Here is a 12,322-nt window from a genome sequence, read left to right as displayed (position 1 = left end):
CCCCCCCCTCCCGCCCCTCCCGCCCCGCCCCGCCCCGCCCTGCTCAGGGGGCGGGGCTCGGCGCGTGACGTCACCGCGGCGCGGCTATATAAGGGGCGCGCGGCGGGCGAGCGGCCTTTCGAGGCGAGGCGCGGCGGCGGAGAGGGTCGGGGGTTTTGCGGGGCTCCCGGTGCGGCCCGGCGGCACGCGGCGTTGTGGTCCCCTCCCGGCCTTTTGATGTCACCTGCGGAGGCGCGGCGGGGCTCGGTGGGTCCGCGGCGGGCGCTGGCGGAGGAGGATGGAGGCGGATTGGGGCCGCGGGGACTAGGCCGCGGCCTAGGCCTCGGGGTGCGCCCTGAGGGGAGCCGGGCCTCGTGCCGGGGGGGGGGGGGGCACAAGTGGGATCCTGCAGCCCGCCGCGTGCCTGCGCATGATGAGAACCGTGTTGGTAGGGACATCTGAGGGGCTGATGAGTGCCAACACTGCTGAGCTGGGCGCGGAGCGGGGCGCTGAGGCACCCAGGGCAGCTCGCGGCCGCAGGGCTGGCCGGGCGCGCACTGCAGTGGGGGCGGGAGAGAAGGTTAAAAGTTAAATGAAAAAAGATTCCGTGATTTTTGCCTAAAATAAAATAAATGGATTAGATACCACTTCTGCAGGCTTGTTTCTGTTGCATCAGGGAAGAATTTTACTATAAAGCTCAGGGCTTTGCTTTGAGTTTTACTTAAATATTTCGAAGGGAATGGGTGACTGCAATGATTTTAGTCTCTTAAAAAGTAATGCTTGTTCTTTTGATTTCAGTGTAAGATGCATCAAGTACACTCTTGGCTCTTTGGTGGCTTCACAAAAGGTAAGTACAGCTGCTGAAATGCAGATTTTAACTTGGGAAATAAACTGTTGTGTAGGTGTACTTGCAGTGACTAGCCTGGGGTATTCCTGTGTCCCAGAACATTGCAGGACCAGCATTTGTAATGCAGCAGTTGACTGATGTCTCTGAATAGTTTTCATGCTACTAGGAAGAGTCATGTGCTCTTTGTGCTGAGGATGGGATGTGAGGCTTCTCTTCAAAAACACTATTGCAGCTTCTAATGGGACTACAGGAGTACGATGGATACCTCTATTTCCTTTGTTACTGCTATTTCATCATGCACAGCAACAGACTAGAGAAAAGTGCTTGTAGCTATCAGGATTGATAACTAAATTGGAGAGCCTGTGATGTTTTCAGTTATTAGAGTAGTGGACAGAAGTGATTTCTGAAAACTCTGCACTGAGGCTTTTTTCTGTTACCAGTGTCACAGTCAGAGATACTGCACCGAGTTCTACACATATCTCAACCTATCCTGTTTCCTCTAGGTCTGCTGCTCAACATGAAGACTTGATGCTACTTCACAAGGTAAAAATAAAACTGAAAATTTAACATTTAAAAATTTAAACAGTGTTTAAAGATTTGCTGTTTGTCTATAGTACATTTCTTATTTTAATGACCAGTAGGCAAACTGTATTCCCTATGCTAAGTTTTCCATCTTGTGCCACAATGATGACTAATATAGTTTGCTACTCTTGACCAAGACAATGATGAGAGTTCATACCACCATTATTTCCATCTGAGGCACAACAGCTTAGAATTCACCTGGATATTTTGACTTTAGACAAACTTCTCATAAGCTTTTTTTCTTTCAGGTTTTGAATCATGCACTTACAGAAAAAACATCACCTGGTAAGACACATTATGGAGTCTGCTGAGGGTTCCTCAATGGAGCTGCTGAAACATGGCAGTGGGGTGTGTAAAATGGATAAGAAATGTTCTGGGATTAATTTCTGCTAATGCACAGATAGAATAGATGCTTCATAGTATTCAAAAGACTCCTGAATATTTCTTTAATTTTTTTCTTTGGGGAATTCAATTTTCCAAAGCTATCACAGGAGATTGCTCAATACTATCTCTCCACAGCAGATACAGTGATGATAGCATAGTTCAGCAGAGATTCTTGTGATGAACACAGTTTTGTCTTTCGCTCCTATCTGATGTATCTTGCTGTTGTGGTATATTGCTTGGAAATCATAGACTTAGACAAGAAAGCTGAGGGAATCTGATTTTTCTCTTGTTGCAGGCACTGGGAGAAGCAGCTACAAGCTATGCAAGGTAAATACTATATTGCCCGCATCTGAAAACCAGCTTTCTGTCCATGAAAAGGCTGCGTATGATGACAGCATAGTTCAGCAGATGATCTGTGGTGATCACTTGTTCAGTCTTTCGCTCCTATCTGATGCAGCCTCCTGTACCTTAGAATAAGTTGATAGAGAACTGAAATGGAAAGCTTACAGTGAAATGCTACTCTCTGTTGCATTTTGTCAAGCTCTTCAGAAGATCAGGAAAGGAGATAGACAAATGCTGAAATGTAGTAGGATGAATAGGGTTTGCTATGTAGTTTTTAGTGAAAACTTGGCTCATCTGGTGTTCGTGCTCTAAGTCCTGTAAGTGTTGCTTTGCAGAATGCCCTGGACAGAGACAGAATGCCTGTGCTGGGTGTGAGAAGCTTTCACCTGTCAGTGATCTTGGCAAAGACAAGACTTCTCTAACTGAAGGTAATTGAAGATATTTTAGTTGGATGCTATGTTTGGCTGTGCTGCTCTTGTGAAGTAATAGGTCAGCTACTGGGCTTCATTTCAACCTGTGAACTTCTGTTTATAGATGAGTCTGCAAATCCATTCTGTTCCTGGAAAACGTGAAGCAAAGATATAACTGCCCTAAGCGTGTGTTATGCTTCACAGTAGAAATATGAAGTAATTATTTCGGAGGGTTAAAATTTCACACAACACTTCTGTAAATAAATGTGGTACTGGTACATCTATGTTTAGGAAATTACAAGTTCAGTATCCAAAATGCTTTTCCTGGTTAGACCAGTCTGAATGTCAGGTGTTCCTGCTTCAGAGCTGTGCTGATTTCTGCAGTCTCAGCAGTGATATCTCATGTTGAGAGCTGAGAGATTGGTTTGGGCCCCCTTGTGGAAGGAGATGGGAGTGTTGCAGTTTGCTGTATATGATGTTGAATCAGGTCTCTGATCCCAGTGAGGATAAAACTTGACTAAACACTGATACAGCCTTTGGAGTTGTTATGCTAAAACTTTCTCCTGGACCACAACTAACAGTGACTTTTCCTTTGCAGACTCCTGAATTGTTTCTTGTCATGATGTAAGTACTTGTTTCAACTTTGCAAGTTTATTAGTGTAGAAAGCCTAGAATATGTATGTGAAGTGAAGTATTTGGCTGGTGTGGGCAAAGGGGGTGGTGTTGGCTGCTTGCATTTCAGCCAAACCAGGTGGATGCATAAGGGAAGAACTGCTGGATAAGACCCAGACTTGGCAGACTGGTTTCGCTAAACTTAGTGCATCTGTGAGCTCCTGAAGTTGCTCTGATTGCACTGTTTGCCTTCTTCCTAAAGCAGATAGCAGTCCACAGACTGATAGTATAAGCTGCTGCCTGTATGATGAAATGCAAACACACTGACTTCAATTGTGGAGGTCTGCAATTAGCTCTATCTGACTTCAGGCATCTGACTGGATTTCATTCCTGTGTCTGTTTATGTGCTGTCCTGATTCTGTGTTTTTTTTTTTTCTAGTGCTGTTGTGGTAGAGCTGTGAGGTGGTACCAGCTGGTAGTGCTCAAGGAAAAAGTAAGTTCCCAGTGAATTTGTATTACTGCTTATAGCTGTGCTGTGGGATGGGGAAGTTGTGAGATGCTGGCCTCTAATTGTAGTGCCATCTTTTGGTGCCTGTTTATGTAGTAGGCTCCTTCAAGATTTTCACAAGTTACTAGCAGCCAGCAGATCTCACTTACCAAGGTGCTGGGGACTGAATCTTAATGCGGAAGACTGAAATTATTTGAGAACTTTTTAAATAATCTGGTAATTGTGCAGACAGGCGTGGCATGTCTTACAGGGTTGTAATGATGTTGACAAATGTCTGACCTGAAACTACTAATGTAGACTGCTCTTTACTGAAAGACCCTGTAACTGACAGTAGCTGTAAAAATAGTGGCAATAGTACTAATAATTTGAAGTGGGAGGGAAATGTGTGGCAGTGGATAAGGAGGAAAAACTTCTGAGGCTTGGGGGGGGAATGTTGATGTGCAGTTGGTGTAAAATGACACTGATATGAACTGTAATTTAGGGAACTGTAATTGAGGATCTCTTCTAGAGCAGAATGCTTTGAGATAGTTTACCTGGCTTTTTCTGGGGTGGTGTTGATGTAACATGAGTGCTTCTGGCTGCCATCAGATGAATGACAGGCTAGTCTGAGGGCACTTGCGAGCACCAGTAAGTAGTTTCAACCTGTGTGTGGAACCCCTAAAGACAGTGCAAAGAGGTGGTGATAGTTGCAACAAGTTCGTTGAAGTCTGATGGTTGGAATATAACATTAGCATTGCACTGAAACTTTTGGTTTTTTTTTTTAGTTTTGAGAATGGAAGAACTACCAGATACTCCGTGACAGATGTTAGGTAAGCTGTTTGCTTCTCAATTGCCATAAGATACATTCTGTACTGAAATGCTAACTGTTTCCTGACCTGGGAATAAATAGTGTAGACCAATTGAAATATGTGACTGCTTTGCGCAATTTGACTTTCTAGTTGATCAGAAAGAACGTGCCTTTACTCAGCAGCGCAGAGCTTGCATCAATGACTTCTGCTGCTTGAAAACAGTATGCCTATTTGCTGTTCAATGTATGCAGTGGGCTTTGGCAGACAGTAGTACTGATCTTATAGTTGGAGTAATTTGGTAAATTTCTTGTCTCAGGCAAGATGAGTTATGTGATGTGAGTGAAGAGGTAGATGTTAAGCTACTCTAAGCATGTACTGTTTGTGATGATGAATTCTAAGCAATGGGAATCTCTCTGAAGAAGACTGAGGAGGACTCTTGATCTGAAACAGTACACACATTCAGATTAACTCTTCAAGCATGGCCAAGTAGAGTGTTAATAAAAATGGTCTTGTTACAGAGTGAAGCTGAGAAGGAAGGAGAATGTGAAAACCAAGATTTTGCTTCTTTGAGGTAAGTTAAAATAGAACATTTTATTGATCATGGTGGTCCAGTAATTTCTGCATTATTTCTGTTATGTTAAGTGCATAAGATTAGTGCATAATTAGATATATTTTTTATTGTGCATCTTCCAATCCCAGTTATTGTGGGAATAAAAATGATGTGCATGGAGCAAGAATGAACTTCACTATAGGAGGTTTTCCAGCAGCTTTGGTACCCTGACAATTTCTAAACTATACTCACTGACAAACTAATGTAGAGTTCAGTTTGTATGAGCGAAAGATGTGGCCTCCGTGACTCAAGCTTCTTATTCTTTTGTCTTTACACAGTGGAAACAGTAAAAAAAAAAAATATAAAATAAAAATAAAATAAAATAAAAATGGTTAAAACTACTTAAGCTGATACAATATTGTTAATGTAATACAGCAGCAAGCATACAACTCCCATCATAACTCTTATCTGATGTATCTGGCTGTTTTATGAACTGACAGTGTAACACTGCTGCACTCCTGAAATAATAAAAAACTAATATCCTGTAGTTGGCAAAAATCACCTGAGTGGTAGCAATTGTGGTTTTGTTCAATGTGCACACATCAAGTCGAAGTTCCAGACTGTACAAACTTCTCAACTAGACCCATTCTCATCTACAATAAATCGCCTATTTAAGCTCATCTCAAAAACATGTCCTTCATGGGACTTGTATTTTAGGTGTCATAACTTACTCCAACTGTCTCTCTCTGGGGCGGGACAGTATCGTAAAGCAAGTATAACCAACTACTTTTTTGTGGTTCTTCTGATGTTAGTAATTCTGTATTGCCAATTCAATTAATCTTAAGTTTTTGCATTCTATTTGAATGTTAAATGTTGAAGTTGTCACTTGGTGGCCAAAATGCAGCCTTGTTATAGGTTGAAGTTAATTTGTATAGAATTTATTAGCTTTATGAAGTTGCGTATAGCGATACCTTATTTTGAAACAATTTCTCTCTTCCTTAGGAATGAACTATTGTTGGCTGCCTCACTGGGTAAGATCACACAGATTCTTTCTTAAATGTAGGGAGTTTTTGTAGCCACTGATGAAAATTGATTCTGCCAGATGAGTTACTGTGATATCACCACTTCCGTTCCATTCTTTCTGAGGCTACACAACTGCTGAGAGGAACTTCTAGTAGTTGTGCTGCTGTGTGTTAACTGCATTTTCTTTCTTTAGGTGAGGAGGCAACTTTGAAACTAATATGAGGAATGAGAAAGGTGAGTGTAACTGTAGTAATAAAACTTATTTGCTGGAACCAAATGATGATTAAAACCTTAGCTTGAACTCTCTCACTGAACAGAGATGAAAATCTAAGGTCTGAGCTGTTCCAGTCAGCTTTCACCTTCTTGTGCTGGTTTGGTGCCTTATAATGGTTCTTATGCTGTACTTAATAGGTGGAAGATCACAGAATAATGGGCTACACTTGCATGAACAGCATTAGGAAGCCAAGACTTTGCGGTGGTAACATTTACCTCATACACTAATTGGAGCCAATAAAATTTTGTAAACTCTGCCTGTTGTTGTCAACTGCTTTCTGACTTGAAGGGCTTGCTGTAAGCTAGCTCTAGGCTATTTTGTAAAAGCTTCAAATGTTTGACTTTAGGGCAGGGAGCAAACTAGGTAATGCTAGTCCTGCAAGTGTTCTTTACTGTAGAGGATGTGTGGCTATTGCCAGTGTTAGAGCTCATGTCAACTCCAGTCTGCTCTGTCTGGGTTTAGGCAAACCTACAAAAAAGTACATTCAGTGTTTCATAGGTGGGAGCTAAACGTGATTCGCCTATTTGATTCTAAACTTGTATGTCTGGTAATACATGACTTAATTATGCTAATTTCAACAGTTAAAGAAAATCTGGTGCTTTATTGGACTGCAACTACTTGGAGAGCTTTGTTTTTGTTGAGACTGAAGCCTGCTGAAGTGCTGACACTAGCTCATTCCAAGACCCGTAGTGGCTGATGCAACTTCTATTAAGAGCTTTTTAGTCAGATAATTCCAAAAGATAAAATATTGCTCAAAAACACCAACTATGGAAACAGTATAGAGACAGTCTTTAATGGAGCAACAATATATAGCTTGTATTCTGACATGCTTCCGCTGGATTGAGTATAATTATTCTGGGGCAAGATAGTATTCAGCCTTCAGGAGACAAAGCTATAAGCAGAGGAGGGAGGTTTTGATAATCCTGTTAAATAGAAACATTTAGGTGGCACTGGGGCCTGCTAAGATTTGCTTTATTCCCAAAGCTAATTAGTGCCAGGTTTCTTTAAAAAAAAAAAGATTTAATGTACTTCCCATATTTCTGTGGTGCTTCAGGTGTAATATCAATAGGGGAAAAGTTTTATGAAGAACTTACTCTCTAACACTTGAACTATCACTGTGGCAGTTCTACCAAGAAGTAGAATCAGACATACAAACACTTGTGCAGGAATGTTTTCAGATGATTAGTGCTACCAAGAGATTTTCAGTATGAGGAACAGAATTAAGTTTCATCTCCCTCATAACCCAGCCTGTGTGAGCTACTTAAACTTCAATGGCATCTCTGTAGAACAGAGAACTGAAATCTTAGGCAGAACAGTTTTTCATCCTAGATGAAGTAAATTAGAGATGTTCCTGTGTTCATGTGCAAATTAGATCTCTTCTGCACTAAAGCAAAAGCCATTAATATGGTCTGTTTTCATTCAGAACTGGTTAGTAGCCTCTTAGTATTCCTCCCCTGCATTACTTCTTAAAATACCACACTTCATTGTGCCTGTTGAAGAGTTTGAAGGGACTGTCATAGCCTGCAGTGTAGAAAAAATCTTCGTGGAATGGTTGGCCTCTGTTTCTTAAGATTCTGGCCAAGACTTCAGCTTCCTCAGCGTATTTCTCTGTTGAGGCAAATCCACTGAAGGACCTGTTTAAGTTTAAAAAAAAAAAAGGGGGGGGGGGCATTTTTATCCAATTTGTAGAAGGCCAAAATATCTGCTCCCTACTTTGCATTGCTGAAGAGATGACAGGGTGGGGAAGCAATGCAGTATTTGAGCAGTTCTCATGCAGTTTGTAGTTATTAAACAGCACATCAGAAGTTGTCAGGGTGAATGACTGCTGCATCCAAACTCTAGGCTCTAAATAGCAGTGTGTATTCACTATGCACAGTTAAAAATCATATGTAAGTAAGAATAATGCAGACCTGCTAGGTGAGCCCCAACCCTCTGAGCTTACCGGACAAAGACGGCTGCTGCCTTCCGCTCCTCAATAAACACATCTGAGTCTGTGGGCTGGGGGGGAGAGTCCTGATGTTCAAATGGCACAAAGAAAGAGACCTTGAAATCTGCACAGCCACGCTTTACCAGACATGTCACTGGCACAGTCATATCAATCTTCATCTCTAAAGGAGGGTAGAAAGTGTAATGAGACGAAAGCAAAGACAGTGTCTGAATGCAACTCTAAGGGATGATGCAGGCTGCCTAAAAGCATGTGCCAAAACAGCTTCACAGCATTACTGCTCTTTTGCACATTGATGCAAAGGAATGTACTGCTACACTGTTTTCATTTCTAACTAGAGCAATTTCTCACTGACTTTTCTCACTGTCCAGGCTGTGGCTCCTTCAATCCTATGTGGTCCTTGGAACAGTTTTCAGCATCCCTCTAGGTGTAATCCCTGAGGGCCTTGGGAGAGGTGTGATGGCCTAGTGTAGGCAGGTGGGTGTTAGACTAGGAAAAGTCTCTGTGTCCAAGGTTATCTACTGCTTTAACCTACTTGGCATCGTCTCATCTGTGCTTCTAGCAGTTCAAACCCAGCATGTTCTACCTTTCTCATTCTTCCCTTGGATGTAGTGGAAGAGTTTCCAGAAGCCCTGGCGCAATGCTTCTTTCTGGGTCTCCCCTCTGATGACTGTGCTGACCCACTTAGCTGTTTCATACTGGCGTAGTTCATAATCCTTTGCCTGGAAGGTAGCAAAAGTCACAGTAACCACAAGATGAATACTAATGACACAAAGGGCTACTCTTGCCAAATCAGCCTGGGAGGATTGTGATTAAATAACCCCCGGCAGCCTCATGGCTGCAGTTACAGGTGTACCCCCAGGGTCAAACTGACACTTCCATTGCAAAATGGTGCTGTTCTGCCTTAGACAGAGCTCTTCAGAGCTTTGGAGTAGGTGTGCTTGTTGCCCCCTTTGCAGTTAGGCATGAACAGTGTAGGAACACTTCCTTCGTGCTCATTTTCAGACAGAATCTTAAATCCACCCCAACAATGGAGAGCTCTGCTCCTGGCCTTTAGGAATTACCGTTGTCTCTGCTGGGTTCCACCGAGGGGACTGCAGATCCAGGGACAGAAATGTTTGCTTGAAGGATTTGATCATCTTGGTGGAGCTGAAAGGCAGACACAGTTCATTGGCCTCTCCACTCAATGCAGTATAAATGGGGTACAGGAAAACATTAGGGCTTTTCTGCTAAGTTTAATAGGTTTTCCTCAGCCTCTGGTCTCCGACCTATCAGAAACATATGCACCAAACACTAAGTTCAGGCAAAGACCAGACGCCTTCTGAAAGGTAATTGTCCCTGAAATTGTGAAGGGCTTGGCTTCCACCCCTTATCATAAGGGTTTCAACAAAAAGACATGAAATCTTTTTAGCTGTGAGGGAACAGAGAAACAAGACCGTGAAACCATGGCTAGGCTGCTGTTGGAGCGTTCATCATTCAGTGTACGCTGCCTTCCCTGTGAAGTGAGGGCATTTCCTGGCTGCAAAACAGAAGGTGGAAATCATCCTGCAAGTGAAATGGACCTGAGCAGTTAAACTGCTTTACACCTGGATGAGAAGGTACCGAGGTTGGTGGCTGCTGTAGTACTGATGGTATATGTAACGTTATTGGAAATCTTAGTAGTTGATGCCTTTCTTAAAAGACCTTCCGGAGTCTGGTGACTGGGTGAGATTTTTATTATTTATGAATATGTAGCTGATTTCCTAGCTAGCCTTCACATGGAAAGAGAATGCTGAAAACATGAAAACACTCAACTTCCCCTCACTGTCCCAAAATAATTAGAACCACTACTGAAATATTGAGAGCTCTTTAGGTCTTACCTTGAAATATTTGGAGCCTTGGTTTATCATTTTTGTCAACACCAGGCAGATAGCACTACACAACTACATCCAGAAAACGTCTCTGCTTTCTGTTACAATATCCTTATTACAATACCCTTAGCATGCACCTCAATTTGCAAAGGCAGCATGCCGTTAATTCAGCAAGGTTCGTGATACTTCGATCATAGTGCATTGTCTTCTCAGAACATGACTTTATTGTGTATTTCTTGGGCAGCAGAAGCAGCTTTGGGGTTAATTTTCATTTCTCTGCCTCCTCAGCTGTTCATAGCTGCCCACACAAGAAGCCGTTGATTGCTCTGTGACTCATGACCACTTTTTTCACAGGCTTTTGTAAACACTAAATTCAAGGTGTTATAACTGACAGCATCCCCCACTTCCAGCAGCAGGTATACAGCACTGCTCTGAGAGCCACGGTGAAATCATGCCACCTCAGATCACTGACATTTGATTCCTGAAGTCCACAAGTGTTTCAGTTTGCTGAATGATGGTGGTATCTAACGTAACAGATAGACCGTGTGTAATCTGTGATCTGCATTTTTTAAAGCCTTCAAGGTATGCTGTCTTAAATATGATGGTCCTGTTATCTCTTGAGATACTCTGGTAGCTGCAGCAGTACGTATTCATTGTAACCATACACTGCTGCAGACTGCTGTTCAGTTCTGATCTCCTCCTTTACCCTGGTTTTGAGGTGGCTACAGCGAGTTTTCTGTTTGGGATCTATTGAAAAAAAAACAACCCAACCTGCTGGCACTGATTTCTCATATAATCCTTTAAGGAGCACACAGACATGCACATGTTGAAAAGTGTTTTCCAGTAGCTTCTTCCGTTGTTGTGGAGTAGTGGTGTGAATATCAGAACAATGCAGCTGGATACTGATTCCAAAAAAAAAAAAAAAAAGCAGGCACTGTCCCTCTCCCATTCCCATCCTGGAATGGACTGTTATACATTAATACACTTTTTGTCAATAGTATATACATACATGTATCATCCAAACAAAACAAGAAGGCACAAATCCAATTGTGTTATTGGAAGTAAATGTGAACAATCTATATGGAAATTTACTGCGTGACTATGTTTTATACACTACTATTTCAAAAAAATTTGATAACGCTTTGCTGGCACTTCACTTTATTTCTCATTGCTACACCTTGATAGAAAACATGCTTGGTTTGTGCTCCCTAGGTATCTTAGAAAGCAGAGAAGTAAATGTTCCTCTGCTTCAATGTGCTGCTGTATTAGCTGGCTTGTTTCTGTGTGCCAATCCCAGCTCCTCCTTAAACCTCTTCTTAGCTGCTGCTCACAGAACTTTTGTAACTTCAGCCAATGCTATCGTGGCTGCATGTAAGAAATATTTGAGTTACATAAGGCAATTATTTGGAGAACACCAAGAACACTCCAAATATTTATATTTGAATTCCTTGCAAGCACCTCCAGAGACTGTGAGTAAACACGGCCAGAATACAATATTCAATAGAGCTGCTAATTATATTTTTAAAGTGCAAAAAGTGGACATACTTACGTTTTGGTGAATAAGCTGTCGTCTTAACTATTAGGCTGTCCTTCTGAGGCTGCACGTAGCAGATGCTGCATGTGGGTGTTTATTTTAGTTCGATCAAACCCCGCCCATGCCTCAGCCCTACTGGAGGGAGATGCTCTTATGAAAACCAGATGTTGTAGCCTGACCCCTCTGGGTCTCATTGGAGAGCTCCCACACAAATGCTGAAAGCCCCACCTACAGCCCACGAGCCAACATTGGGTTCAGTGTGTGATCTGGCTCCACAAACCATTTCGCACCCTTGTGTAACTTCCACCAGCTTCCATGGCACTGTGCCTACTTATGTTGAGGTCAGCGGTAGGTTTTGTGCTCTCAGGAGAAAGAAATGTACAAAAAAAGTAATGTCATACGCCCCCAGCTCAGATTGCAAAGGGATGTTAGAAAATGAAAGCTTTTCCTTTTTAACCCTGGGGTGAAATGGTGGGTACAGATCTGGCTGCAAACAGCTAAGACCATCCTCACAAGATTTCTGCTGACCCGGTATGAAAGACAGACAGTGTTCTGTAATGACTGGCTGTTTTGAACGGCGTTCGAGACTGATCAGCCCCCTTAGCCCTTGGATATCTGCACAAAGGGATTGTACAAAGCTATTGTGCAAATCTGTTGTGCTTCACACAAAGTTAAGCTGGACTCTTCATTTAAC

At 42.4% G+C, this 12,322-nt stretch overlaps 2 protein-coding genes and 9 non-coding genes across 14 annotated transcripts in view; 10 read left to right on the top strand and 1 right to left on the bottom strand.

Moving 5' to 3' along the window:
• The first annotated feature begins 97 nt into the window (after window positions 1-97).
• NPL (N-acetylneuraminate pyruvate lyase) overlaps window positions 98-12,322 on the top strand; it is a 32,030-nt gene continuing 19,805 nt past the window's right edge. Inside the window, exons 1-13 of one of the 3 annotated variants that reach the window (XR_011098820.1) lie at window positions 100-246; window positions 778-826; window positions 1,330-1,369; window positions 1,657-1,693; window positions 2,088-2,119; window positions 2,470-2,562; window positions 3,143-3,168; window positions 3,596-3,649; window positions 4,429-4,473; window positions 4,971-5,023; window positions 6,005-6,033; window positions 6,219-6,259; window positions 6,437-6,555. The gene's annotated coding sequence lies outside the window, so the exon portion shown is untranslated. Of the gene's footprint in view, window positions 247-777; window positions 827-1,329; window positions 1,370-1,656; window positions 1,694-2,087; window positions 2,120-2,469; window positions 2,563-3,142; window positions 3,169-3,595; window positions 3,650-4,428; window positions 4,474-4,970; window positions 5,024-6,004; window positions 6,260-6,436; window positions 6,556-12,322 lie in introns of those variants that run through there. The other 2 variants (XM_068690425.1, XR_011098819.1) reach the window with 2 other exon arrangements.
• LOC137860778 (small nucleolar RNA SNORD74) lies at window positions 400-477 on the top strand. Its single transcript, XR_011099174.1, has one exon. It is a non-coding gene; the product is annotated as a small nucleolar RNA SNORD74 (small nucleolar RNA).
• LOC137860785 (small nucleolar RNA SNORD75) lies at window positions 1,184-1,251 on the top strand. Its single transcript, XR_011099181.1, has one exon. It is a non-coding gene; the product is annotated as a small nucleolar RNA SNORD75 (small nucleolar RNA).
• LOC137860768 (small nucleolar RNA SNORD24) lies at window positions 1,504-1,588 on the top strand. The gene has a single exon (XR_011099164.1). It is a non-coding gene; the product is annotated as a small nucleolar RNA SNORD24 (small nucleolar RNA).
• LOC137860780 (small nucleolar RNA snR60/Z15/Z230/Z193/J17) lies at window positions 1,928-2,010 on the top strand. Its single transcript, XR_011099176.1, has one exon. It is a non-coding gene; the product is annotated as a small nucleolar RNA snR60/Z15/Z230/Z193/J17 (small nucleolar RNA).
• Window positions 2,169-2,252, top strand: LOC137860781 (small nucleolar RNA snR60/Z15/Z230/Z193/J17). Its single transcript, XR_011099177.1, has one exon. It is a non-coding gene; the product is annotated as a small nucleolar RNA snR60/Z15/Z230/Z193/J17 (small nucleolar RNA).
• Window positions 3,456-3,521, top strand: LOC137860779 (small nucleolar RNA SNORD44). The gene has a single exon (XR_011099175.1). It is a non-coding gene; the product is annotated as a small nucleolar RNA SNORD44 (small nucleolar RNA).
• LOC137860784 (small nucleolar RNA SNORD78) lies at window positions 3,917-3,980 on the top strand. The gene has a single exon (XR_011099180.1). It is a non-coding gene; the product is annotated as a small nucleolar RNA SNORD78 (small nucleolar RNA).
• Window positions 4,795-11,798, bottom strand: HEBP2 (heme binding protein 2). Of its 2 annotated transcripts, none has more exons than XM_068690430.1 (5): window positions 11,644-11,798; window positions 9,309-9,393; window positions 8,831-8,966; window positions 8,242-8,407; window positions 4,795-7,933 (listed from the first exon to the last, which is right to left on the bottom strand). In XM_068690430.1, exons 2-5 carry the CDS (start codon window positions 9,381-9,383, stop codon window positions 7,759-7,761), a joined length of 552 nt encoding a protein of 183 aa, XP_068546531.1. In that variant the 5' UTR covers window positions 9,384-9,393; window positions 11,644-11,798; the 3' UTR covers window positions 4,795-7,758. The 2 variants fall into 2 exon arrangements, with proteins under 2 accessions (XP_068546531.1, XP_068546532.1); XM_068690431.1 differs by having other exon boundaries at window positions 11,640-11,783.
• Window positions 4,826-4,904, top strand: LOC137860769 (small nucleolar RNA SNORD79). Its single transcript, XR_011099165.1, has one exon. It is a non-coding gene; the product is annotated as a small nucleolar RNA SNORD79 (small nucleolar RNA).
• LOC137860777 (small nucleolar RNA SNORD47) lies at window positions 6,077-6,151 on the top strand. Its single transcript, XR_011099173.1, has one exon. It is a non-coding gene; the product is annotated as a small nucleolar RNA SNORD47 (small nucleolar RNA).

Source organism: Anas acuta, chromosome 8 (assembly GCF_963932015.1).
Source record: "Anas acuta chromosome 8, bAnaAcu1.1, whole genome shotgun sequence".
Lineage (NCBI taxonomy): Eukaryota > Metazoa > Chordata > Aves > Anseriformes > Anatidae > Anas > Anas acuta.
Note: the sequence above shows the minus strand (reverse complement) of the source record. Positions and strands in the feature narration are given on the sequence as shown.

What these genes read in the sequence shown, in the direction of transcription:
- HEBP2 (XM_068690430.1), bottom strand. Translation starts at nt 9,383, where the DNA reads ATGATCAAATCCTTCAAGCAAACATTTCTGTCCCTGGATCTGCAGTCC. An exon ending in GGAACCCAGCAGAGACAACG is followed by an intron (nt 8,967 to 9,308) that starts GTAATTCCTAAA and finishes GCTACCTTCCAG; the next exon opens with GCAAAGGATTATGAACTACG. An exon ending in GCAGCAGCCGTCTTTGTCCG is followed by an intron (nt 7,934 to 8,241) that starts GTAAGCTCAGAG and finishes AAACTTAAACAG; the next exon opens with GTCCTTCAGTGGATTTGCCT.